General features: G+C 42.8%; 3 protein-coding genes across 5 annotated transcripts; 1 reads left to right on the forward strand and 2 right to left on the reverse strand.

Moving 5' to 3' along the window:
* The first annotated feature begins 34 nt into the window (after positions 1 to 34).
* LOC6623616 (uncharacterized) lies at positions 35 to 2,714 on the forward strand. 2 transcript variants are annotated; one of them, XM_032434870.2, is made up of 4 exons: positions 35 to 237; positions 318 to 846; positions 1,543 to 1,701; positions 1,765 to 2,714. In XM_032434870.2, the coding sequence occupies exons 2-4, from the start codon at positions 618 to 620 to the stop codon at positions 2,637 to 2,639; spliced, it is 1,263 nt and encodes a 420-aa protein (XP_032290761.1). In that variant the 5' UTR covers positions 35 to 237; positions 318 to 617; the 3' UTR covers positions 2,640 to 2,714. The 2 variants fall into 2 exon arrangements, with proteins under 2 accessions (XP_032290761.1, XP_002046798.1); XM_002046762.4 differs by having other exon boundaries at positions 35 to 846.
* ValRS-m (Valyl-tRNA synthetase, mitochondrial) lies at positions 2,700 to 6,076 on the reverse strand. Its single transcript, XM_002046763.4, has 4 exons — positions 5,889 to 6,076; positions 3,642 to 5,830; positions 2,950 to 3,579; positions 2,700 to 2,878 (listed from the first exon to the last, which is right to left on the reverse strand). Exons 1-4 carry the CDS (start codon positions 5,992 to 5,994, stop codon positions 2,828 to 2,830), a joined length of 2,976 nt encoding a protein of 991 aa, XP_002046799.1. The 5' UTR covers positions 5,995 to 6,076; the 3' UTR covers positions 2,700 to 2,827.
* A 121-nt stretch (positions 6,077 to 6,197) lies between these two features.
* Positions 6,198 to 12,165, reverse strand: LOC6623655 (very long chain fatty acid elongase 4). Of its 2 annotated transcripts, XM_070208303.1 has the most exons (6): positions 11,319 to 12,165; positions 10,782 to 11,265; positions 7,069 to 10,717; positions 6,812 to 6,974; positions 6,569 to 6,740; positions 6,198 to 6,518 (listed from the first exon to the last, which is right to left on the reverse strand). In XM_070208303.1, exons 3-6 carry the CDS (start codon positions 7,221 to 7,223, stop codon positions 6,223 to 6,225), a joined length of 786 nt encoding a protein of 261 aa, XP_070064404.1. In that variant the 5' UTR covers positions 7,224 to 10,717; positions 10,782 to 11,265; positions 11,319 to 12,165; the 3' UTR covers positions 6,198 to 6,222. The 2 variants fall into 2 exon arrangements, with proteins under 2 accessions (XP_070064404.1, XP_002046800.1); XM_002046764.4 differs by having other exon boundaries at positions 7,069 to 11,265.
* Between the last annotated feature and the right edge of the window lie 12,712 nt (positions 12,166 to 24,877).

Consider the following 24,877-nt stretch of genomic DNA (forward strand, 5'->3'; position numbering starts at 1 on the left):
CCAGCGTTGCCACTGTAATGCGAATTGTGCCGTTAAAGAGCTGTTACATCATTTGTAATAAAGCTCGGCTCGAAATGAGAGTGAACTATAAATAAATTCAAATTGAGCGATAAACTCAGACTTGGCTAATGTGTTTGCACATTCAAACAAAAGCAAACAGCGCGCACTTTCTACGCTCGGAGGAATCATGCGAAGATTTTTCACGCGTGTACCAAAAATTATGTGCGCATATCTTCGGTATGGGATGCTGTGTATCACTTTCATCGACCCGTTCATTTGTTTGCTGTCATTTTGAAGATGTTTTTTTTCTTTTACAGAACCGTCGACTGGCTGTGCGTGAATGTTCCAAATATTTGCAGCCGCCGAAATAAACTCCACACGACTTGCGCTGCATTGCCCGCCACGGAGAAATGTGGAGCGCAGGGAAGGCTTGAGCCGCGCGTCGCGGTCTTTCAATTAGCACCTGCCGTCTCACCGGTGGCCCAGTAAGCTCCAGAGCAGCGGCCCGCCTCAGCTCAGTCTCAATCGAAGCATAGACGCGTACAAGACGTTCTTTCCGCCGTGTTTCGTCGGTCCTAAGTGAAAAACCGAAAGTGAATTGGATCGTCATTTTAGCCATGTCAGAACGCACACATTCCACGCGCATTTTGGCCATTGTCGCCCTCTTCTTCAGCAGCTACATCGTGGGCATTTACAGCGCGGCCCGGGCCAGCAGCCAATTGCTCAACTCGGATGCAGCGCACAATGCCAGTCGCTCGCTCGAAGACAAACTGGATTTGCTAGACAAGGAGGCTGCGTCGCTGACGGAGACGGGCCTGGCGCGGAGCAGCTCGCGAAATCCTCGCTGTAAGTTTCCAAGTAAAAGCTTAAAGCTTCCCTACTCGTGTGTGAGTGCTGGACGTTTGTTTTGCCGTCGCTAGTCCAATGCATGTATGTGGGTCACATTTCAATTATCACCCAGTGGGCAGGCTCCGTGCTGAACTCTTTAGTCTTAGCCACACTCTGTGACAGCGCGGCAACTTACAGATTCCCCGTGGTACTTGACTTCCCAGTTACTTTGATCTGAGTGATAGAATAATAGAGAGATGTTTCTTGTATGAAAATTTCATCATATCTGTTACTATCAATTGTAATTGAAATAGTTTTCGAAGAAAAATAGTTGTGCACCATCTTCGTGATCAATCTGATTATGTTAGACCTAATTATCGCCTAATATAATCTAATGTATCCTAGAATGTTCTTGGTTTCCAGCCACCGATAAAAAGGAGAGATCAAACTAGTTTTGAATAAGAATCACAATGGGTTTTACTTGGGCTTGATTATAAAAGACCCTGCTATCTACTAACATTCCCAAGGCTAACCATAGAATTTTTCTGATTTCCTGATTTTTCAGCTTTCAATGAAAAAAATGATATTGAGCTAGTTTAGCATCAAAATCTTAAATGGTGCTGATGAAGCCTTTAGGATATTCATAATTTGTTATAATTAATTGCAATTTAAATAATCTGTTATATTAATAAAGTACCTTCTGAAACTTAACAGGGTTTCCCTTCTATACGATTGGTCGTTTTTCCAATGACATTTGCCTGGGCAACAATCTTCTCATGGGCACCTGCGTCATAAGTGGAGAATGCACCGATAATAATGGCGTGGCAGCAGGCAGTTGCTCCACCATTACCAACCAGGCCATTTGCTGCATATGTAAGTTGACACGAGTTCATGTTAAGCCCCTCCAAAGCTGAACTGACGCCGCCTGCTTTACAGACCAGCGCACCTGTGGCGCCAGCACCAGCTACAACAACACATATTTCTACAACAGCAACTATCCGGCACCTTTTGCCGGCGGCGGACGCTGCAGCATTGTGGTCACTCCGCCGGACTCAACCATTTGCCAGCTGCGCATCGATTTTTTGGCTCTGTCGCTGGCGCCGCCAACCGGTGACGGTTTGTGCAGCACCGATGCGTTGACCATATCGGGTGGTGCCTCGCAGGTGCCCACTATTTGTGGCGAGAACTCCGGCCAGCATGTCTATGTGGACTTCAATGGCGTCGGTTCCATTACCATATCGGTGGCCACATCCGGCAGCTACACTTTCAATCGCCAGTGGCAGTTCCAGCTACGCATGATTGGCTGCACCTCGGCGACACTGGCGCCCGCCGGCTGCCTGCAGTATCACATGGGATCCTCGGGCAATATTGCCAGCTTCAACTATGTTTCCGCTGCATCCTCGGCGCTCAACTCAATTGGTGTGCAGGGCACACGGCAGTTGGCCAGCATGCGCTATGGCATTTGCATACGCAAGGCCACTGGCATATGCTCCATTACATACAGTCAGGTCAGCTCGGATGCGTACTCATTTACAATGACAAACGATGTGGGCGCCGTAGATCCCACGCTGCTGGCCACATCCGCGGTGCAGAGTCAGGACTGCACAACGGATTACATAATTATACCGGCGCCCACGCAGGGCGGCACCAATATGCCCAGCGACAGGTTCTGCGGCCTGGGCCTGGTCGCGACGACAAGTGCTGCGAAACCCTTTGTGGTCTACGTCGTGACGGATGCCAATGAGGAGATGGATATATCGAATCGTGGCTTCTATTTATCCTACTCGCAAAATTCGTGTCCAGTGCTATAATTTAAAATATTTATATGTTATATGGATGCCAACTCGAGATGAATAATCAATAGCAATAAATTAATTTATACAACACATTAATATTTTATACAAGTCTTAAATCGGGTTAACACATATATCTGTCTAACAATATCAGGTTTTACTGTACATAATTTATCTAACAAGTTCGCTCAGGAGTACGATTTGAACTACGCGGCCAAACGAATAAGAATATCAATTTCTGCCTCGAGCTCTTTGATCTGTAATTGATTAAGGGGATTAGTAAAAGCCAACTATATATATTAGGATTAGGATTAGAATATGGACTCACCCGATTATTAAAATGCACCTTTGTGGCACTGTCGGCCATCAGCTGAAAGGCCTCGTTGTCCACGCGCAGGCGATACTTCTGCAGCTCATTGACCAGTTTCTTGAGCTTCTTCTTGTTCTCCTTAATCATTTCTTCGCGCTTGGCCGGAGGCATAGGGATGTCTTCGTTCATGCTAACGCCAAAGGAGCAAAGCGCGCCGGCTGTTGAGAAAAAGTTCAGCTTCTTGGAGAACTTAGACTCTTCGTTTAGCAGCTCCAGTTCCACGCTCCCGCAGCGCGTAAGCACAGCAATCTGTTCGAGATGACGACGCAGTATAGTTTCTGCCTCCTCGTTTTGGGCAAATAGACACAATTTGGGTGAGTGACGCTTGCTGATCTGATTGCGGCTCTTCACCTGCCGCACGGTCGTGCAAATGCTGACTATATCGGCGACCTCGGCCTGCAGCTTGGGGTCCAGATACTGCGATAGCTTTAGCTCAATATTGAGCGGCACATGCTGCAGCAGTTCGTCGGCAACAAAGGGCGTAAAAGGCGACATGGCCTGCAAGCCCCAGCTGAGGCAGGCGGTCAGAGTGGCCACGTGGACGTAGGCGCTGGGGCTACGACTGCTGATGGCCGCCTTAGTGGTTTCCTGGCAGACATGAACAGCATTAGGTGGTGCACAAAGTGAGTGGCTGCATGCTAAAGACTTACCAGGTAAACATCACACATATTTTGATAGAAGAAATGCTTCAGCGCCGAGGTGGCCATGTGGAAATTGTAGTTGGTGGAGCAGTCGGAGCATATGGACAGGGTCTCGGCCAGTCGCCCGATGATCCAGCGATCCCACATGCCGAGCTTAACGCCCTCCATGGTCTCAAATTCATTTAGACCAATGCCCAAAGATTTGGCCGAGCCCAGTGTGAAGCGCATGGCCTGCCAGATCTTGTTGAGGAACAGTTTGTTGGTGTAGCAGGCGGCCACATCAAAGTTGATGAAATGATTCTTAATATTATGGCTCAGCAGCGTAAAGCGCAGCGCATCCGTGCCGCACTCTTGGATGCCATTCGGAAACATTTTGGTCATGCCCATAGTAGATGTCTTTAGCTCCTTGGGATTAATTATACCCGAATCGCAGGATTGCTGCAGTGCAGCCTTCAGGCTGTCCAGGCTGGCGCCCTGAACGACCTGTTGTGGCGTCACAATATTGCCCAGGCTCTTGGACATCTTTCGGCCCTGTGCATCGCACACGATGCCATTGAGCAGGATGCGATCGAAGGGCGCCTTGCCGGTTAGCTTCAGGCCCATCATCATCATGCGCGCCACCCAAAAGAAGAGTATATCATGGCCAGTTTGCATCAGGTTTAGCGGGTACTTCTCTTTGTAGCTTTCATCGGGCCAACCAGCCACGGAGAAGGGCAACAGCGAAGAGGAGAACCAGGTGTCCAGTACATCTGGGTCACGGGTCAGTCTTAGCTCCTTGCTGCCCAATTTGAGCTCCGCCTTTTCGCGGGCAGTTTCTTCATCGACGGCGGCCACCCAGCAGCTATTGCCTTTGGAGTCAAAGGCTTGGTATGCGGGCACCTGGTGACCCCACCACAGCTGACGGGAAATGCACCAGTCGCGCGAGTCCTGCAGCCAGCGCTCCCATTCCAGCTCGAAGATGGAGGGCATAATTTGCAGTCGGCCGCTTTTCAACTCCGACAGAGCATCCTCGGCCATGGATTTGGTCTCGAGGAACCATTGTGGCACCATCATGTATTCAATAATGTCCTTGGAGCGCGAGCACAGCGGCAGCTGCATCTTATGTGCACGGACCTCACGCAGCAGATCTAACTCCTCCAGGCGATCCACAATCAGATCGCGTGCCTCAAAGCGTGGTTTGCCCTGGAACTCTGAATAGGCCTCCTCGATTTCGCCGTTTTCGGTAAACACACGGCGTCCCTCCAGCTTGTGGCGAGAAGCCAGCTCAAAGTCGAATTTATCATGGGCTGGAGTAATCTTAACGGCACCCGTGCCGAATTCTCTGTCCACGCTGAGATCAAAGATTAAAGGAATTGTGTCGCCCCGAAAGGGATGCCGCAGCTTGACCTCTTCCCGGCTGCGGTATTTGCTGTAACGTGGATCGCCCGGGTTCACAGCAACCGCCACATCACCTAGAATGGTTTCGGGTCTTGTGGTGGACACGACAATCTCCTCGGCCGTGCCATCCTCTTCGGTCTGGCCACCAACAACGCGATAGGCAATATCAAAGATGCGTCCGAAAAGCACATTGTGGTCGTAGCCAGGCACGGCAATTTCAATGGGCTCCTTTATCTCCACAGTTTCCACCTCAATGTCGGAGATGGCGGAGCGCAGGGCACACGACCAGTTCACGAGCGAGTTGCGTCGCTTAATTAATCCCTCGTCGAAGAGTCGCTCAAAGGCCACATTTACCGCAAGTGCCTGCTTGTCGTCCATGGTGAAGTATTCGTGCTCCCAGTTGAGCGTACAGCCCAGCTGGCGCAAATCCTGCACAATGCCAGCGCCTTTTTCTGCTTTCCATTTCCACACCTCCTCCAGGAAGGCTGTGCGTCCGATTTCCTGCCGTGTTGTACCCTTGGTCGCGGCTAATGTGCGCTCCACCACCACCTGTGTGGCAATGCCGGCATGATCGGTGCCCGGCACCCACTCAACCTCGTAGCCCAGCTGTCGTTCCTGGCGCGCAATTACGTCCTGCACGGTGGCATTCAGCGCGTGCCCCAAATGCAAATTGCCAGTTACATTTGGAGGCGGAAGTATCATGCGGTATGTGCCACGTTTGCAAGAGGTGAGCACCTCCTTCTTTGGCTCCTTCTCACGCGCCCAATACGCCTCCTCCACTACCTTTGGCTGGTAGCCCGGCGCTAATGGTAAATCGGCGCCTAAGCTTAACTTTTGTTAGCCGGCGTTTTTCTTAAATGAAAATATCATTGAACTCACCTTTGGGCGTGGTATAGTAAAGCGTGGATGTGACATTTAGCAATTTTGGCTGGCAAAGATATTTGTGTTTGACTAAATTACGGGTAACTACTTTAATAATTTGCATTATTCCAATTCCGTGGGCCTCGGCAGTTGTTGTTATGTCAACTGGTTAGGGGCAGTGTGTACACAACGTTCAAAATGTTCAAAACTGTTCATAAATACAAACAGCTGATTGCTAGAGCTGAGAGCGATAGTTGCTTCGATACGATTGTTATCGATACCAATTCAAAATAAGCCCGCTCATATATTTGAAATATGCTTGTTATTGTCAGATATTTTATTTTTATTGATATTAACGGCACTCTTTAATTGATTTCGTATATTTTTGCGCATAAAAACGACCAAAGAGAAATAGAAAAGAGATCATGTATGCAACTCCCGTAAAACTAAGCCATGGCTGGTACTCACACCTGTATACAAGAGCCTGAGCTCCCCAGGCCAGCCCCAATGCAAACTGCAACAGCTGCAGCACCGTTAAATAGCGTTTCCACCATAGATATGGGTATAAGCGTGGTCCCAGAGCGCTCAGTGAGTAATATCCATACATGATGATGTGCACAAACGAGTTCATCAGAGCCGGAACAAAGGCTGAAAGCGATGCGCCTTAGGAAAATACTTGTATAAGCTACATAACTTACTGGAGCCGGTGGGAATCCATTTTACTACTATCCAGCATATAACAAACATGCTGCTGTGATGATAAACGTGCAAAAAAGTCAGCTGTGACCACTTCTTGCGCAGTATAAAAAATAAAGTGTCGGCAAACTCCAAAATCTTTGTTATGTAGAACCACCAAAACGCCGTCGCAATCTGTTGATTAAGGTGGGCACAGACAATATTCTCGCTACTCCAAAGTGGAACAGTAATATACATCAACTTACACGTACTTCATGTGGATCATAGCTAACTCTGTACGGCTGACACTGGAGGCTGTAGTTAAGGGCCCGCGATGCCGTATAGAGCTCGAGGCAAATGTGGGCGTTGAGCAAGGCCATGAACAAATTGTAGCAGAACAATGGGGCACGCAGCTGAAACGGCTTGCGACTGCAACGGATGCAGCATGAATGAAAGAGAATATGATGGTATTTAAGGGTGCTGTTTGTATTCCACACACACACACGCACACACACATACGCACCTGGCCATCCATTTGGGCGCAAAGTGCACGAGCAGCAAGTACAAGGCCAGCAGAGCGGCAGCATTCCAAGGCGATGCCACCATCGGCCAAGATTGTGTGCGCTCATCCGCCAGCTCAGCAAACGGATAACTGTCCAGCCAGCCAGTGGACGACATGGGAACTAAGTGTGCCAGCTCGATGCACGCTGGCTTTTTATTATGTTGGCCTGGCCATTGATGCGTTTAAATGCCGGCTGTCCGTTTAAATACATATTTGGACTAGCACATTTTGTTTTTTTTTTTAATTAAAAACCTTTTCATTGACCCCTAGACTGATTCAAGCGTGAACAAACCAAGGGTCACAAGATGCTTAAATGTCGCAAAGACTTAACCTTATGACTATGTTATATTTATTGGGTCATATTTCTCTGGTGAATGATTAAAGCAAAGCAGGTTCCACATTGAAAATACATAATATTTTATTGGTTATCCCGTTATATAGCATAGCATGTAAGGCTGTAGGGATTAATTGAATTCATGAGAATCGCAGAGAAGGGCGATAATTAAAAATACGTTTCTGCTTGTTATTTTGCAGCACAGCGGGGGCAGTTGTGAAAAAAGTAAACTTGGTTTGCGTTTTGAAATTAAGGTCCACATGCTTACATATACATAGACAAACATACAGATATGCCCACAAGGTAATTTTTACTTGGTCTGCGTTCAATATTCGGCTGCCTGCCAAGTTTTTATCTATAAATTTCAATTATTTATGGGTTTAAAATTATACTGCAACGATTGAAAATAAAAATATAAGTACCGAACTTTGTAGATTTATAGTTTTAATTTAATGAAGATGAGTTTTTATTTCATTGAGCTCGGGCTTGGGGCAAGCAAACCCTTTCATTGACCTAGTGCAATCGTTTGATACATAATAAACATATATTTATCTGTAGCTTTCTAGTTGCTGTGGCCCCCAAAGAGTGCAGTCGCCGGAACAGATGAATAAAACGTGAAAAGGCACAAACGTGAGTGGAAAATTAAAAGCCAAATGTTAAATAAACATTTGTCCAAGCAACACTGAGGACTTGCATTGCCAAAATGCGCTACACCCAGTCAGGTATTTCAATTCTGAAATGCAGTTTACAGCTTGACAACATTTATTGTACCCAGGACTTGCAATGCTTGCCATAGACAAAGGGCAGCTTCTGGGGCCGCTAAAGTCTTCGATGCATCCAAGAAGGGGTGAGGGGGGCACAAATAGAGGCAACAACAGGGCTTGCATTCAACTTGGGCATCCTGGCTCCGGCCAAGTCCTAATGCTCTGCCAGCTTTCGCCTTGCCAGCTGTTGTACTTTTAGCGTCTGCGTCTCCGACTCCTTTGGCCCTTTATTTGTACTGACTTTGGCTCCATTTTCTATTATTGTTTTCTTTATTTGTATTACTGTACGTGTCTGCACCTAAGGCACTTTGTGCGCCCTCCTACCTTGCCGTTCCCTCACTCTCTCACTCAGCCTGGTTATACTTGGCGACCACGTTTGGAGCAGCTGCGTCCAAAAGTTGTTAGTCAAAGGGTTAAGCATGAGAGCATTATACATTCTCATATTTTATTTCCAGCTGCAGTATAACGCGTTACAGGAACAGCTCGGAAATTTTTTATCGTTAAGAAAAATGTGCCTTCAACCAAGAGTCAATTTTCATTAAAATATTGTCACAGTTGTCAGAGCCTCAAAATGGCATTTCAGCATATGTGTGTGGGTGTACACTCAGAAAAATAAATAAATCTACTAGAATAGCTTAAAATTACGTGTTATTTAGTTGAAGTTGACAAAAAGAGGAAGGTTGGCGAACGTTTAAGGAGCTTTTTGAACAATACAGTCCATTCCTGCCTAGCAAGTGGGATATATAAAATCGAATTATTTTGACCAAGAATAATTTTGCCTGATTTGCCAATTTGATATAGAGGCCAAGCAATTAAAATATATAGTCTATTCCAGCCCTAGAAACTGCACAGAAATTGGAATTTATAAAACCCAAAATTCTCTACAATATGTTTAATTGTTAAATGCATTGTAATATAGTATACTATTATTAAAACAAATAGAAGATTATATAATACCTAAATATCAATATACATATTAAAATCTGCATTTGCTCTGACAAAATGGTTTCAGTGCAATAAGTCTTGTTTTAAGGCAAAACTGGCAAAACTGTCCCCTTTTGTTGAAAACCTAATAATAATATTTAAGGCATTGAGGCCTGTTTAAAAAATGTTTTTCTTAGTGTATGCATGCATCTGCCCTGTGCCCTGTGCCCTGTGCCCACGCCCACCGCCCATCGGCCACATTGTGCGGTTAACCGCTTGGCTTTGCTTATCATTGGGCAGAGGAGGCTGCACACATGCCTCGATGTCCTGCGGCAGCGCTTGTCCTTTTGTCATCTGTGTGAGTGTGAGTGTGTCTGTGTGTGTGTGCTTATATATGCGTGTAATTAAGTTAGTGTGATTGTTATAATTCACGAATTCAGGGCCGGAGTTGAAAGGGCGCACAACAGCCTCACAATTGCGTTTGCCAAACCAAATAGTCTAGTTCCATGCTTGGAACGAGCCAGTTCAGCCATCCAAGCGAGAATTCACTGACATTTTTGCGGCAATGCCAACATTTTTGATAGATTTGCACGATGTGCTCATCACTCGACTTGTAGCTCCTAGCTCCCTTGTGGTAAGGGCTGTGGGAGAGAGGGAAGGGGGGGGGGCGTGCCAGGACACGGGCCAGTCAATTTGAGTTTATCGCGCCGACATTGTCGCCCTGTCTGTGCTCCACGTGAGTTATTAAATAGATTAGAGTTTTGTGTTTGGGGGCTTTGCATATGCACAATGTGTCACCGAACATGTCCTGCAGTTTGCCTCAAAACGCGAGCAGGAGTCAGTAGAAGAGAGCTACACACACACAGACACAAACACACTCGCATACACACACACATACACGCACACGTGAGCACACAATGGCCAACATGCATGAGCGGTTCATGAAATTGAGTTTCTGTTTTGCCCACTGTGCACCCCTCGCTGTTATTTATGTCTCCCACTCCATGAACAGTTCTATAGAAGATGGCGCATATATTAGAAGCTGAACAAAAAATAACAACAACAACAACAACAAAAACACAAACTAGAAAATATATATAATCGAAATATACGAGCTTAGAAGTTGCATAATATACCTGCCTGCTGGTTTAATTTATAATCAAGTTCCCTTTTTTTTTTTTCATTTTCCATTTCGGTTTTCCCTTGAATATGCTATATCAATTTCCAGTAACCATTGGACATCGGTCGTGGCTGCTGCAATTGCTGTCAGTGAAAATGTCATAAAGCAAGTTGTCGTCCTTCGCTTGTTGTACCCTGTACCCAATGAAAATGGGCAAAGAGGGTATGATGTTTTTGGGCAAATGTATGTAATAGGCAGAAGGATGCATCTCCGACCCAAGAAGTTATATATTTATACTTCGATATATATTTTTAATCAAGACAACTATCATCAACAGCAAGAGCATGTTGATATAGAAATCTTAGAGCTAGAGATTTTATATTTTAAAAATGGATTGTCGTAGAGAATGCCTAGACAATGGACTTCTCGGGCTTCTGGTCTCAAAAAGTTTTTAGTCGAAATCGGAGACTAAGAGTTAAATTTGAATTTCTTGTTTCTTTAATAAAGAATAATTAGGTTTTTGATAGCTCACCCGTTTCTCCCGCTCCTCAAGCTAGCCAAGCTTTGATCTTAAGGATATTTGCTGAAAATTGCACAAAGTTGGGACAACAAACAACGAAGTTCCTAAAGAATGCCGTCCCCTTAGAGCTAAGTGAAGAAGAGGTACCTCATAAGCTGCGCAACATTCGAGTATGTGTGCATGTTTATATCCAATGTCTGTTACTGAGCCTTGTCCCCGGCTACAGGATATCTCAAAGTCGTGTTGTGTTGCACTCCGCATTTTGACTTGTTTTTTAATGATGATTCCAGCATGTTGAACGCTTCGCTGCTTTTTTTGTTTGTTATTTGTTGTTCTTTGTGTTGCGAATGGCATATTGAATGCGGATACTGGCCAGGTCAGTGGCTCCGCTGTCGATGGCCATGATGCACTCACTGACCGTTGCACTTGGCTCTGGTTCGTTTGCAGCATTTCCGGCTCGTCTCCGGGCAATGGCAAAGTGACAAAGTGCTCGACGCTGTATTAAGAAACCATTTTGAGAACTGTCTCAAAGGATTTATTATTACTTACTATTGGTAGTTTTTGTTGTTGTTGCTGCTGCTGAATGCACACGTAAATTGCATAACATGAGCTGTTTGGTTGTCTTTGTTGTTCGTCCAATCTACTTATATTTGGAGTCCTTTACTTTTCATTTTGTTGCCGCTCTCCAGTTCTGGGTGCAACTGTGCGTGGCAAAGTGTGCAACATATTTTATTTGTATTTCCGTTTTGTTGAGTTGTTGCCTTCAGATCGTTCGTTGCCAGCTTCTTCTGTGTTGCTTCTTCCATCTGCTTGCCCAAAGGGTGTTCCACTTACCCAGCTTGGGCTGCCGTTGGCGTTGTCACAACACTTTGATACGCGTTATTTACAACACATTTGTCTTGGCTTCGGTTCGGTTAGCTTGCGGATGCAGCCAGCGCCAGGTGTCTTCTATGGCACATTTATTGCCTTTTCCTCGTGTTGTTGTTTATTCAAGTCTCTAGGTGAGTCATCTCAGGTATTATTTGTCTTAAGTCACTAGCGAAAATAAATGGATCGAATTTAAAGTTTACTTTAAAAGGCACTCAATTGCTGGTTAGAGTGATGGACTGTCTCGATTAGAGATTAAGGTTGGGCAGCAGTTTGTACTCGGGTGGGAGCTAAACGCACAGAAATCAATACTCAAGAAATAACACAATAGTTTAACTAAATTTCTTTCTTTTCCAATTTGTAATATGTAACCTACATTTTATAGCCCACTTCAAAAGATAGTTTTATTTTTAAGAATTCGACATTGATTGCTGCACGGCATTTAATTTGTGTAACACATTAATTTGTGCAACCCCGAGTATTTTGGGAATTAGTTTTAGCATTTGGTAATTTATAAGCTGAATTCAACTGTACCCTCGTTACGTAAAGCAAACTTATTTTGCCAGACATCAATCACTTTGTAAAGATTCTACAGTACGACCACTTCACACTTTAATTTGCGTAATGAATTAAATTAAGCCAAGAAAATGTGGAGAGCCCTTACTGAACAGCCACAATAAGAAGAACAACAAGAAGGTAGCCTAGAGTCGTCCACAAATATTAATTGCATTTTAATGTCTTCATTTTGTCGAATATTTGCTACACAAAAAGCCATTAAACTGATTACTTACACAGCCATTGACACCTTGGGGCTTTGCACAAGTGGAGCAAGTTGTTTGCCCAAAAGATTCTCCGGGTGAGAAGAAAATCAAAATAAAAGCACACCGAAGAGCTCTTCACTTTTTGAACTCAATGTGTGTGTTGGCTCGATACGAATTACTTTTATATGGAGCAATATCGAATAACTGGCACATTGGCAGTGAGTGAGACGGCAGCTTTGTTGGCACGACCAAAAACTAAGTCCAACAATTGGCAGTTGCACAAAATAAGTTTTACGTTTTTGCCAGTGGCCCAAAAATAGACGACACAGCATATATACATGCATGTATATGTATTCGTAATACTCCCCAGTTGGCAGCTGACCAGCCGGTCAGCCGGCCGGCCACAAGACAAAACCAAGATCCGACCTCACGGACACAGCCATGGACAATAAAACAAATTGCATAGAACTTCATTTTCTGTGGCACACTGCGACGTTTGTGCTGCCATAAAAATGTTCGTAAAAATGCTGAAAGGAAAATCAGTGTTTAATTAAGTTATAAAAATATTTGGCTCATTTGCGCTGTCGGCAACGAGGATTTCGCTTGACTTGACCCAAATCTCCAGAAGCTATTTTAATTGCTTACATTTGTGGCACATTATTGGTAATAAGCGTCACGGAAAAGTTCATTTTCTACAAAAGTTGTCAGGCCATGGGCCATAAACTAGAAATTTAGTTCATCTGCGTACCAGTGCGAACTTATAGTCGGGGCTACAAATATAAAATGGGCTAAGATTCGGTTTACGGTTTGGATCAACTTCCTGGCTTGAGGTTCCATTCTTGAAGCTTACATGTATATTATTTTTGACATGAACTGCCTATTTAGTTAATCTGCAAATCAGTAAGTTCTTATAACTAGGGCTACAAGTAAAATTAAATGGTTTGTGGCTTGGCTCATGGCTCAAACTAACTATTTTCTTTTAGGTTCCATTCTTGAAGCTGGGTTTCTAGATAAATGAAGCCAGCTTTTGGTTCAAACCTTGGTTTGTCATATTTTACATTAATATTAATAAAATATTAAAATTTTGTTTTCACAATTGGTCCTCCCACTAAATATATTGCAAGCTGAGCCTATTTTGCGCTTCAAATTTGATATTTATAGCTTAAAAGAAAATTAAATTTAACAAGATCATTTTCTTTTTATTGCAGCCTGGCGTTGGACCCGTATTTTCTAGTAATAATAAACTCGCTCTAAAATATTTTATTTTTTCTTTAAACTTACAACATTTAAGAAAAGATCCACAGCTGCTTTAAGGCGAGTGCTGTTTTTAACCTAACCCAACCTAATGTACACTAAGCTTAGCCCGACAATAAAAGACTAACAGTCGCTGTCCGCCCGAGCGAGTTTTCACTGTATTTCACTTCGGCTTTTTTGCGTTTTTGTCTTGCACAACATATTTCGATGCATTATTTTGTATAATTTATGAAACTCACATGAGTTCGTGCAACTTATTTTACAACTTCTTTATCCGTTTCCTTATTTGTGTGTGTGTGTGCATGCTAAAGCTGCTTGTGCTCACACTCTCTCTCACACACACACACACACACACACTGCAAAGCTGGGCTTAACTGCTGGCGCACAACTTTCAAAGTCAGCCAGGACCAAGGCGAGGCGTCTTGCAACTTTTGCAGCGTCGTCGTCTTTGGGCTGTCCCTCGGAAATTTATCTGGGTACAGCGTGTGTACCCAATTCGACTGGAAGCAAGCAATGTCTGGCCAATGCATCGTAGTGCGTGTGTGCGTGTTTGTATCTGTGTGTTGGTTATGTCTTTTGTTTTGTGGCCAAAATCCGAGTGCATGAAAAATGCTTCGACTACGGCGCTGCGTTTGCACTTTGCTGCAATTTTTAAATGCCCTTCTAATGCACTGACTGCAACTGCTGAGCAGCTGGGCGGGTTCGTTGCCCGGGCAGTCGCTCGTAAATCCTGACTTCTTATCGCTAACAGACAATTATGCAAGACACAGAGTGTGTGTGTGCGTGTGCCCCGATTTCGCCTTGTTTTAGCCCTATTCGATTTCAAATAATCAAAATTCTGGCGTGATTTTGAGGTACTTCAGTTGGAGCAGGAGGAATTGCTGTGGGTAAATTGCGTAATTACTGGCCGCATGCAAAGTGTTTGATTGAACGCATTGAGTAGATCACATTCAAATCTTAAATTGAATTATGCAGCCGCCGGCCAATCAGGATAATTATCAAGATGATGACTCTGCAGATGATTACGCAATGTTTGCGGTTGCTTCCGATGGGCGGCGCCTCAGGTGTGTGTGCCGTGAGGTGTTCGTGTGTATGCGCTTCAAGTTTGTTTTGAGGTGTTCGACTAATTGTTTTGCTCTTTGAGCATTAATTCGATGCTAATTATTGCCTAACGTGCGCACAATAAACGCAATTAATATTATGCAGCTGTCACAACAACAACAACAACAATTAAAATTGCATAATATTTGAGTTTCGATTTTCCATTCATGTCATGCGTCAAATATGCGTTGCCTTTTTTTTTTTTTAGTTTTTGCGGTTTGCTCTCAATTAAATAGTCAACAGGTTTTGCATTTTGCACAATTTGGTGCCTGTTTAGCTATGCAAACTAAATTGTATTAAATTTGCAAATGCAATTTGCATGAGCTAAAAACCAGCGGCATTATTGTTAATTGAGTGCTCGGAAATTTGTGAATTTTCAAACATTTAACATTGCATACTAATTGACTTAAAGTTAGGCTTGGATTCGGCACATAAATTGCTCAATTTTTGTTGCCTGCATTTAATAGCGAACTCCGCTTTAAAACAGGAATATATTTATGCAATATATAAAAATGAAATGTGCCCTGAAAAAGCAAACACAATCACGCCAAACGAGCTGCTTTAGAAATAAACAATATTGTGCGCAAGACTAAAGCGCATTATGCACAACGACAAACAGAAACTTGGACCTCATAATAAACTGTACAACAAGCATTTGCTGGGCGCCATCAACAAAGAACGACAACAGCTCAACGACAGTTACAAAAGAGTGTGCAACCACAACTGCAATCACAGCCACAATCACAACAATGGCTAAGAACGGCGGTGCAACCGACTGCATAATGCTCGTTCACGGTCAAGAAGCTTAAGAGATGTTGCGCGAGATATTTGTTAAAATATATAGCTCCTTCCGGTTAGCCAAAATAATGGTGGATCGAAGTGCTTTCCTCAAGACATACGCACTTTCGCTTTAAGACTATAAAGAATATACATTAATCCCCGCCTCCATATAATTATTTTCCAGGTCGATCTTTGGAGAAGCTCATCAGTAGGCCTCCATTCTGAATATTGCGCACTATAGCTTGAAAACTCTATAAAATAGATCATTTTTAGAGGACATTCTCAGTCTATCTGTAAACTTTTTCGTCGCCGGCTTTAAAACGTTGCTTCCCTATAGATTTATGCGTTTTGCCCGCCCCCAAACGAGCGTGGCTCCGTATACAAGCGTATATATTACAAATTTGGAGTCGTTCACATTGCGAGGGACCATAAAAACCGCAATATAGCTAAAGCAACAGTGTAATGCGTGCTTACAGCGATCTGGCAACGCTGCCGCCATCGACAGTCATAGGGACGCCATGTTGTTTTTTTTTGGAGCAGACATTGTTGCCTGTTTCGCCGCAAAGGCATTGCATACTTTTGAGCGCGGCCTGCAAATAACATTTGCAATGAGAAGAAAATTGAGCTAAAAAGTTGGTTTCTTATTTGATTTTTTGGAGGTAGCAGGTTTTCATTTTCCTCTTTCTTTTTTTTTTTTGTGGCGCGAGTTACGTCTCGCACTTATCAAATTACATGGTTGGGTTTTTCGCTTTTGCATTTCAAGTCGCGGCTGCTGCCTGCCTTTACGTTTTTTGTTGTCAACGCAAAGTTTTCTACCTTTGCCGTTTTCTACCTTTACCGTAGCACAATAAAAAACAACAACAAGTTATTACCATTGCTTTTAGTAGTTTTTATAACTTTTACGACTTTTTAATAAAGTTGCACTGCATTTGCTTGTTGCTGTCGCTGGCTGCTGCTGCTGCATTTTGAACCCAAGACAAAGTTTCGAAGCCCGTCGCTGCCTCTTGCGGCAGTCCGCGAATGTTGCCTGTAATTTAAGCGACACAAACACATACACACGCACAAATACGCTGGCTCAAAGTGAGCTATACCATGTCACATATACACGTATGTCGCTGCATTAAGGGCTTTAAACAAACGCGCTGACGTTCTAAGCCCGGCCACAAAGACAAACAGCAAACAATAGCAGGCAGCAGGGAACTAAAAGCCAATGATTCTGATACTGCTAGCAACTTTCCACTGGCAAGCATGCTAATTTGTCAGCCACACACACACACGCACACAAAGCAGTTGCTACTGATTACCAAGTGGCATATCTCGAATAGCTGGTCAAAAGTTTGGCGCACAACCCAACAACAACTGTCTGTCTGTATGGTCTGGCATGCCAGATGCATTTCGCATCACTTTGGGTTTTGCTCTCTGCCATCTTTGCCCCAGTTGTCTGTTGTCCTTTGTCTGCGGTCTGTTTGGCTGTCGTAACTTTCTGCCCACTTTCGGTAGATATTAAAATGTAGCCACAAAATGTTAAACCGTAACCAAAAGTTATGTGTAAATTATATGCGTGATTCTCTCTCTTTGCTTGTGCATGTGCGTGTGTGTTTTTGTCTGTGTGTGTGTGTGCTCTGCATGAGAAGTTGTAGCCAAATGCATTTGACGGGTTGAAAGTCAAGCGCTCGTCTACGCGTAAACTTTGATTTTTATTGGAATGTTATAGTTCATGGGGATTGTCGTTGCATTCACTTGTCGGAAAAGAAAATGAAAGCGTAGGGAACAATTTTGACATGTTTGCCAAAGCTTGTTTTCGGGACGTTTTGCGAATTATGACATGAAGCATTTGTGTTTTGCATTCTTAAGTCCCCACACTGCACAAATTGACAATGGGTAGCGTTTTTCACAATATTGATAATAACCCTCGCTTTGCTGTAAGCGAAAAAAGCAAATCTTCCTCTTATACCATATTCGCAATCTCTTATTGCTTACTCTCTCTAGCTTGCACTCCAACTTTCAGTATGTCTCTCGCTTTTAGTTTCTTAAATATCGCCCATCTATGCGATTTTCATGAGTTGAAATAGTGCTTACATACATAGTTTTATTTAAATTTAGGTGAAAGAGCCAATGATTGAAAAATTATAGAAATAGAGAGAGAAAGAGGGCGCAAGAGTTAGCGAGTGTGTAAATCGTTTTTCTTTTTAAATCAGAATAACTAACGGAAGCGCTTTTGTTTGTGCTTTACTGAAAGTTTTGCACGCACTTTCTACGCGCAAAGTTCTTAACCCATTTGTTTAAATAATTGCGCTTGCGGTTTCGCGCACCAAAATATGTACACACACACAGTCTCGTTCACATACTTGGATAGCGTGTGCGGTTATGAGAGGGCACTTAAAACGCGCACATCAGGATCAGCAGCTGCAGCCGCATGCTTAACGCTTGAGGCGAACGGCGTGACGCTGAAAACCACAGCTTGCATCAGCAAGGAGCAGCAAGGACCGGCGAAAAGCTGCAAGTGCCAGGCGGCAGCAGGAGCAAGGAGCCAGAAACTGTAATAAGACAGCTCGTTTGCCAGCCAGCCGCCTGCTGCCTGCCTGCGTGCTTGTCTGTCTGCCGCCGTGTCCTTTGCCGCTTGTTAACTTTTGCTCATTTGTGCATAAGAGCCCCAAATGCATAGATATGCTCATTGACAGCTGGGGGAGCGGGGTGCGGGTTGCGGGGTGGGGCAGGTGCGAGTGAAGTTTCAACACGGCCATAAGTCAACTTGACAAGTGTCAGTAAACGCGTCTCATTTGCCGCTTTGCAGCTGCCTGAAGGGGGGCGTAATAGATGCTGGGCGTGGCAGCTCCCACTTCAAATTGAACAGCAAATTGCAACAAGAGCAACAACAACGTGCAATATTAAGTAAATGTTTAATTTGCAGCTGCAGCAGACAGAAAACTTTAGTAATTAAAAAACTTTGCCACGGCCAACCAGAGCTGCAACTGAGCACCTCGATTGCTGCAATTAAATGACCATATCATATGAGAGCGCTTTAATGAGCAGCGAAATAAAGCCAGAGAATGCTAATATATATATATATATATATATATACCATATCCTGTGCGTCCTGTTTAACGCGCTTAACTTGTTAACTGCCAACGATTATCGCTGTCAACTCTTTGACGTCGCTTAATATTAAAAAATCAATTTCGGTTTTTACATTCCGTAAAACTGCATGCGCAAAGCATTTCACAAAATAGTTAACTTTAGCAAATATTTCTGCGTTTTTCTTTCATAAAATATTTTCTGTTGTTTTTGGAATATATATATTAAACAAATTGGTTATCAAAACAAGAATTGAATTTTTAATAAATTCTCAGCTCAAGCAAATATGCAGAAAAACTATTGAAATTGTTTGTCAGAACACGATAATTTGACTGCGTGCATATAATTTTCCATGTACTTGTACTAAATGTACATTTAACACATATATAAATGGGAAAATGTAAACGAACAATTCGCGCCCGGGACTAAGGGCCACGACAATATTCCTGATGCGTTATTTCATTAAAAACCATCGACACTTCGAAACTCGATCGACAGCCAAAAATGTGCATGCCGCAGCGGACAACTGGCTGGCAACTGTTTAAAGTGAATGTGACAATTTTAGTTGGCACTTTGGCATGGCGAGTCGCATTAGTGAAATGAATGCAAATTTCCACAAAGCTGTCCAATTGGCCAAGCGATTGCAGCAAATTGTCAGCATTGAAATGCGTCGATTGACAATCGAATATGCACGAGAGTAATTTAGACAATTGGCCAATGAATGTATTGAAATATTCGCACATTGCGTGCCGGAAATACCTGTGGTCAATTTCGTTGCAGAACTTTGTTGCCAATTGAGCGCTAAGCGCTATCAACTTGCAAATAAGTGTGAATGCAACAAAATCGAACGAGTTTTAATACAGTGTATGAACTAATTGAATGTGCTGATTGGGAATTTTAACTTAGTTCGCATTCGAATTTAACTTATCTAATCAAATTTAGCCCGGGTTTTGTTTATGAAAATATTTACGACTGGCAATATTTTCAGCACAACGGGCAATTGTAAATTAAAAATTGTCTGAACTGTTTCATTATTATTACGAAAAACAAAGTTCTAAACTTAGTTAATGTTATATAATAAGCCAGGTTAACGAACCTTTGTAGCCTTTGCTTGCAGCCCTGCTTGAGGATGAGTATCATAAATAATAAATACACATATTTATTTTCGATTAGGTATTTTAACGACAATTTTAATATGATCCTAAGGTGCTTGTTTCGAACAAGACCAAATTGGTGCTAAAAAAAATGCCAATCTTCCTTAATGGACATCTCAAAGCAGAGCTGATCACACTTAAGACACAAGGCAGCCCTCGCAGAAGACAAGCAATAAAATCTATTGAACTTTCGAATTCAAATTCTAGCTGAGATACACTCATATTGGAGTCCAATAGCTTTTGTCAAGTACTCTGACATGTATACATACACACACAAAAAGTGGAAAATACCATCGATTGTCAATGAGTTTAAAGCCAGTAAGCTGCTTGTCTCTTTTCAATTGATAGCGACATAGAAAACTTCAATTATTGGTCTCAGCTAGATGCTCTAATGCCATTTGTGGGCGCCAGAAAACTCACTTTCAATTATGGCCAACACGCAGCCGTGTTGGCCCGTTGCCGCATGTAAAGTGCAAAGTGTGAGCATCAAAGCCATTTCGTTTGCCTTCTAGTGGCAAGATGCTGCTGCTGCTGCCACTGCTGCTGCTGCTATCTCAATCAATTTCAATTTATCAATTTTTACAATCAACTGATTTTATCAATTTTATGGCGCATTTTAAGACCGCGCGCACACACATAGACACATAGACACAGAGACACGGAGACACTCGCATGCATAGCCCGAGGGGGCCTGGGAAAAAGGACACGCAAAGGAAATTTGACTGCCAGGCGCACGTCCAGGCAGTCTAGAGAAGTAAAAGTAGGTAGTATGTTACATGTCAATAAAATCAACAAATGCCGCTGGTGCTCGGCGCCCGATTGCCTTCTGCCATTTCGAGTTCTTCTGCTCCACCCACACTTTTGTCTATGTAAATAAGCATTTGTGCGACATTCTTTCATTGTTATTGCCCTGCATGTGCGTGCTAGTTGTTTGCGGTTGCCTTTATGTAACCTATTTTTATTTAACTTTTCCATTTGACATTGCCCATTCGCCTTGAAACAAACCGAAATGTTGCTCTTTAAGAAACTTGGAAATGCGTATTAATCATACGCAATGTTGGCGCGGGCTTAAACTGAATATAATGCGCCTTGTCACCTGGCAACGCTTTAATTTAATAATTTTACAGGTATTTTTTTTTACTGTTTTTTACAGCTTTTCTGGCTGATTGGCTTGGTCAGCTCTCAAAATGTAATCAAAAGTTATTTTAATTTAATCTGAATCGCTGCTTGTGTTCTACAATTCGATTTCAACTCGAATTATTTAATGCAAAAACTTAATTTAATTAAAAAGAATATATGATGGCTTTTATGTGAAGCGCATACATTTCAAAATGAAATCAATCGATATCTAAATACTTCTGCTTTTGTTGGGCACAATTATTTGCATGTATTATTTTTGAGAAATTAGCCTGAAACTTATACCAGAAACAACGCGAATGTTTCACTCTATATCGACAACCGCAATTAACGCACAATTTGTAGCTTAGGCATCGTCACATGGCTCCATAGCCTCATTTGCCTGTTACGCAAAAGAAATGTATAAAAAAAAAACAGAGGGGAGAGTCAAGAGCGGGCAGTGGGGTTGAGAGCGTCGCACTAATTAAAGTCAACACTTGTTACTATGACCTCATTACACGCAAATCTGCCTGTTAGGCTACCAGGCGCTCAAGTTACCAACAGCAAAAAGGTGGAAGGGGGCAGGGGAGGGGCGCAGACTGACATTTAGGGGGCGGCGGGTTACACTCGGGCTGCCAGATGGCACCTGGTGTATGTCTTCGGCATGGGCGGCTGTTTGGACTCACTTTGTCTCTGTACACCCGATACTTTTTCAAGTTCATTAGGGTAATGAAGCAGCCACAGACCCCCGTGGACCTGAACCTGGACTTGCTTAACACTACGAATGAGCACGAAAAATAATACATATATACTTATGTATATATATATATTCTCCAAGTTGGGCGAAATAGTGCAAGAGCGGCAGAAAAAAAGTTGTGTGCTTTTTAGTTTATGAGCACCATAACTGGGCGCCACGTTGCTATTTGTGTATTTGGCTTTTTGCATAATGAATGGACATAAGCACGGCACGCAAAGTTTTTCACAGTTTTGTAAGCCTGCGCTTAGGCGCACATGGCCCTAGAGTAGATGCCGGCAGTACTCGTTAAAATTTGGTAAGCAGCTTTGCTAAGCCATTGTTCAAGTGTGCAATTGGCAGTCAGACTTATGGCTAATATATATGATCAGTTTGAGCCAATTTGTTTAATTAATAAACTTTATGACTCTATGAAAAATAAGTAGGAAGGGGTAAATATACATTTTAAACGTAAAAAATGGCATGCTTTTTAAGTTATCGAAAGTAACTATAGATTATCGTTTCGTTGGAAGAACTGGTTGGGAGTTTTAAGCAATAGACTGGCAAATAAAATATACAAACCTTAATTAGAATATCGTTAACATCTTAAATATATCTGTTTCGAATAACTTGCCTCTAGTTTCAGTTCGTAAACCTAGTTTTCCATGTACCTGCTTTGCGCCGTCGTTTCGCTCTTTTCCATTTTAAAATTGTATTAATTAGTTCATTATATGAACACATTTTCATGCAATGGAATTGATTGAATTTATATTCCAGCAGATTGTGCATTGATTGTCACATATTTATTAAAGTATCTGTGAAAAGTTTTGTTGCTTTTCATTTCAAAACGAACATAATTCATGGTCTTAAATATTTAAAGAGCGATATGCAATGCGAGCATTCGCTCACATTTGTTGGGCAGCTGTCAGTTGATCGATTGTTGGCTGAAAGTAATATTTGAAAATTTCGTATTGCATTCAATGTGCATATTTATGAGGCAGAGGCAAAGCCAAAGCCCAAAATTCGATAGATAGACAGGCAGGCAGACAACTGGACAGACAGGCCGGCAGGCACGTTGGCAAAAATAATTTTCTGTTTCGCAGGCGAAAATACAACAGGATGTAAGGACAATTGTTGTTGTTGCGGCTGTCTGCCCCATTGCGTCAAATTTGTGTGCATTTGCATTAAAGCTGCTTATGCATTACAAGTCGCATTAAAATAAACTACAAGCAGCTCACCAACTTGTGGCACTTCGATTTTCTATTATTTTCATTGTCATTTGTAAGTTGAAATTAAAGAACCTCAAATGCGGAAATAGCTGGCGAAATAAATGAGGCAGCCTTAAGCTAAATCTATGTTCATACATATTTTAAATGCAAAAAGTTGACTTACCAAGTGCCTCAATCTTAAGTCTGATAATCAGAAGTTCAATTTATTTACTTACCAGCAAACCTAGCCTTGAACAGGCAACCAGAAGCCTGCAATGAAAAAAAGTGTGATTACAAATTTTTCGATTTATCCAAAAGTTGGGTAAAATAAACTGAATTGTTCTAATGAAAATTGTAGAATATGAGGCAACGACAAATTCCTGTTAGGCTTGCATAATCCAATATGTTATTCCATTTAAAATGAACTTAACAAACATATCCTTGAATTGCTTGTTGCTATCTGTTGCCAATTAGCTGGAAGGAATTAAATATAAATAAGAACAACAAGCCGTAGCGTCTGGCACCTTGAGCCCAAATTGGCAGTCTGCAGCTGCTTAAGAAAGCTGGCTGCCTGTTGGCATTAAATATAAATTAGGCCCAGACAGGAGAAAGGTCAAAGGCAAAGGCAAAGCCAGTACAATAATAACAACAACTTCGACTATGGCCCAGTAAAAAACCTTGCATGCAAATGCCCTTTGTTATTGCTGTGCTTTTGACAGCCAAAAGGATAATAATATTGATTGTAGATTGTCGGCTGTAGGTGGTGAGAGAGTTCTGTTTACAGTTTGTTTGTTTGTTTGTCGGCCAAGTTGTCAGGACAACGGCATTGAAACGTGGCCTTTGTGCCTGCGTGCGTGTGTGTGTGTCGGTGAGTGGGTGTGCGCCTGTTCTAATGGCTTTTTAATTGAAGCACAAAATTCAATGAATAAACAAGAAGTTAGTTGCACAAAGGCAGAAAGAGTTTTTGTTTGTCCGTTCAAAAGGAAACGCCGAGGCGAAAGTTCACAGCACGGAAAAGGAAATTTTCTAATTGATTTAAACTTTACGCCATTATGAATATGGAATATGTTAAAGTTTGTCTGGCAAGTGCCTGTAAAAATAAAGTCGATAAATATATAACTTTGGCAATTACAATAGTTTAATTTTACATTTACTATTTGCCGACTTTATTACCTCTCAGTTAGGCAACTCTCCAGACAGGACCACATATCCACAAGGGCATTTAATATTCGGCTTGCCGCTCTTTTCCTTTCTTTCTGGTTATCAGATTATGCAGGGCATGCAGGATTCTGTCCACAGGAAACACGCATAAAGCACAGCTTTCAGTGGTCTGCGGCTGCACATGGAGCTGGAAATAGATGCGGTTGAGCTTGTAAACTTGCAGTTTGTGGCCGGCAAACACACGCGTCGTGAGCTGCCAGGATGACCAAACGCCTTTCACCAACTTACCTTGGCCAACCGCACAGACAGCTCATTATGTTAAGGACGAAACTCAATTCAAATCTGATAGCTTGGCTATAATTACACATGTTATGTGCCGGAAGTGTCGGGCTGATAGTTTCGGCATCATTATACCTAAAGGCTACAGCAGTTCGAGCTGTCTCAGCTCTTGTTAAACTGCCTGCGTGTCACATTAGAAATTGAACGTGTCGGCTGTCTGGCTGTCCGGCTGTCTGGCTGTCCAGATGTCCGGCTGTCCAGCTGTCCGGCTGTCCGGCTGTCGATAGCTGGCCTTGGATTGGCACAAGGACTAAAATTTGGCCACGTTTTACAGTTCAATTATTGCCGCATTTATAATTAAAGTGGCGTGTGACATTGTTATTGCCGCCGAGGCCCAACCTGAGGCCCTGAGTTGCGTGACTGCTGCTCTTATTTCTTTGAGTGTAGTGGGCGTGGGTGTGGGCGTGGCCGTGAAAGTGCGCCTGCCAAAGCTGCTTTGCCATGGTAGTTTTGTGGTCACTGAAAATGTGGGCTGCATTGCGCCAGCCGCTTTTAATTTAAAATTTACGTGACTTGTTTTAATTAGCAAAGACAGAAAAAATTAAATTTATGAATATTT

The sequence above is a fragment of the Drosophila virilis genome, chromosome 3 (genome assembly GCF_030788295.1).
Source record: "Drosophila virilis strain 15010-1051.87 chromosome 3, Dvir_AGI_RSII-ME, whole genome shotgun sequence".
Classification (NCBI taxonomy): Eukaryota; Metazoa; Arthropoda; class Insecta; order Diptera; family Drosophilidae; genus Drosophila; species Drosophila virilis.

Excerpts from the sequence above, each read along its gene's own strand:
- LOC6623616 (XM_002046762.4), top strand. The coding sequence starts at position 618 with ATGTCAGAACGCACACATTCCACGCGCATTTTGGCCATTGTCGCCCTC. Across the intron at positions 847-1,542 it reads CAGCTCGCGAAATCCTCGCT|GGTTTCCCTTCTATACGATT; the intron begins GTAAGTTTCCAA and ends GAAACTTAACAG. Across the intron at positions 1,702-1,764 it reads CCAGGCCATTTGCTGCATAT|ACCAGCGCACCTGTGGCGCC; the intron begins GTAAGTTGACAC and ends CCTGCTTTACAG.
- ValRS-m (XM_002046763.4), bottom strand. The coding sequence starts at position 5,994 with ATGCAAATTATTAAAGTAGTTACCCGTAATTTAGTCAAACACAAATAT. Across the intron at positions 5,831-5,888 it reads TTACTATACCACGCCCAAAG|GCGCCGATTTACCATTAGCG; the intron begins GTGAGTTCAATG and ends AGTTAAGCTTAG. Across the intron at positions 2,879-2,949 it reads AGGTGCATTTTAATAATCGG|ATCAAAGAGCTCGAGGCAGA; the intron begins GTGAGTCCATAT and ends AATCAATTACAG.
- LOC6623655 (XM_070208303.1), bottom strand. The coding sequence starts at position 7,223 with ATGTCGTCCACTGGCTGGCTGGACAGTTATCCGTTTGCTGAGCTGGCG. Across the intron at positions 6,741-6,811 it reads ATGATCCACATGAAGTACGT|ATTGCGACGGCGTTTTGGTG; the intron begins GTAAGTTGATGT and ends CTTAATCAACAG. Across the intron at positions 6,519-6,568 it reads ATGGATTCCCACCGGCTCCA|CCTTTGTTCCGGCTCTGATG; the intron begins GTAAGTTATGTA and ends CATCGCTTTCAG.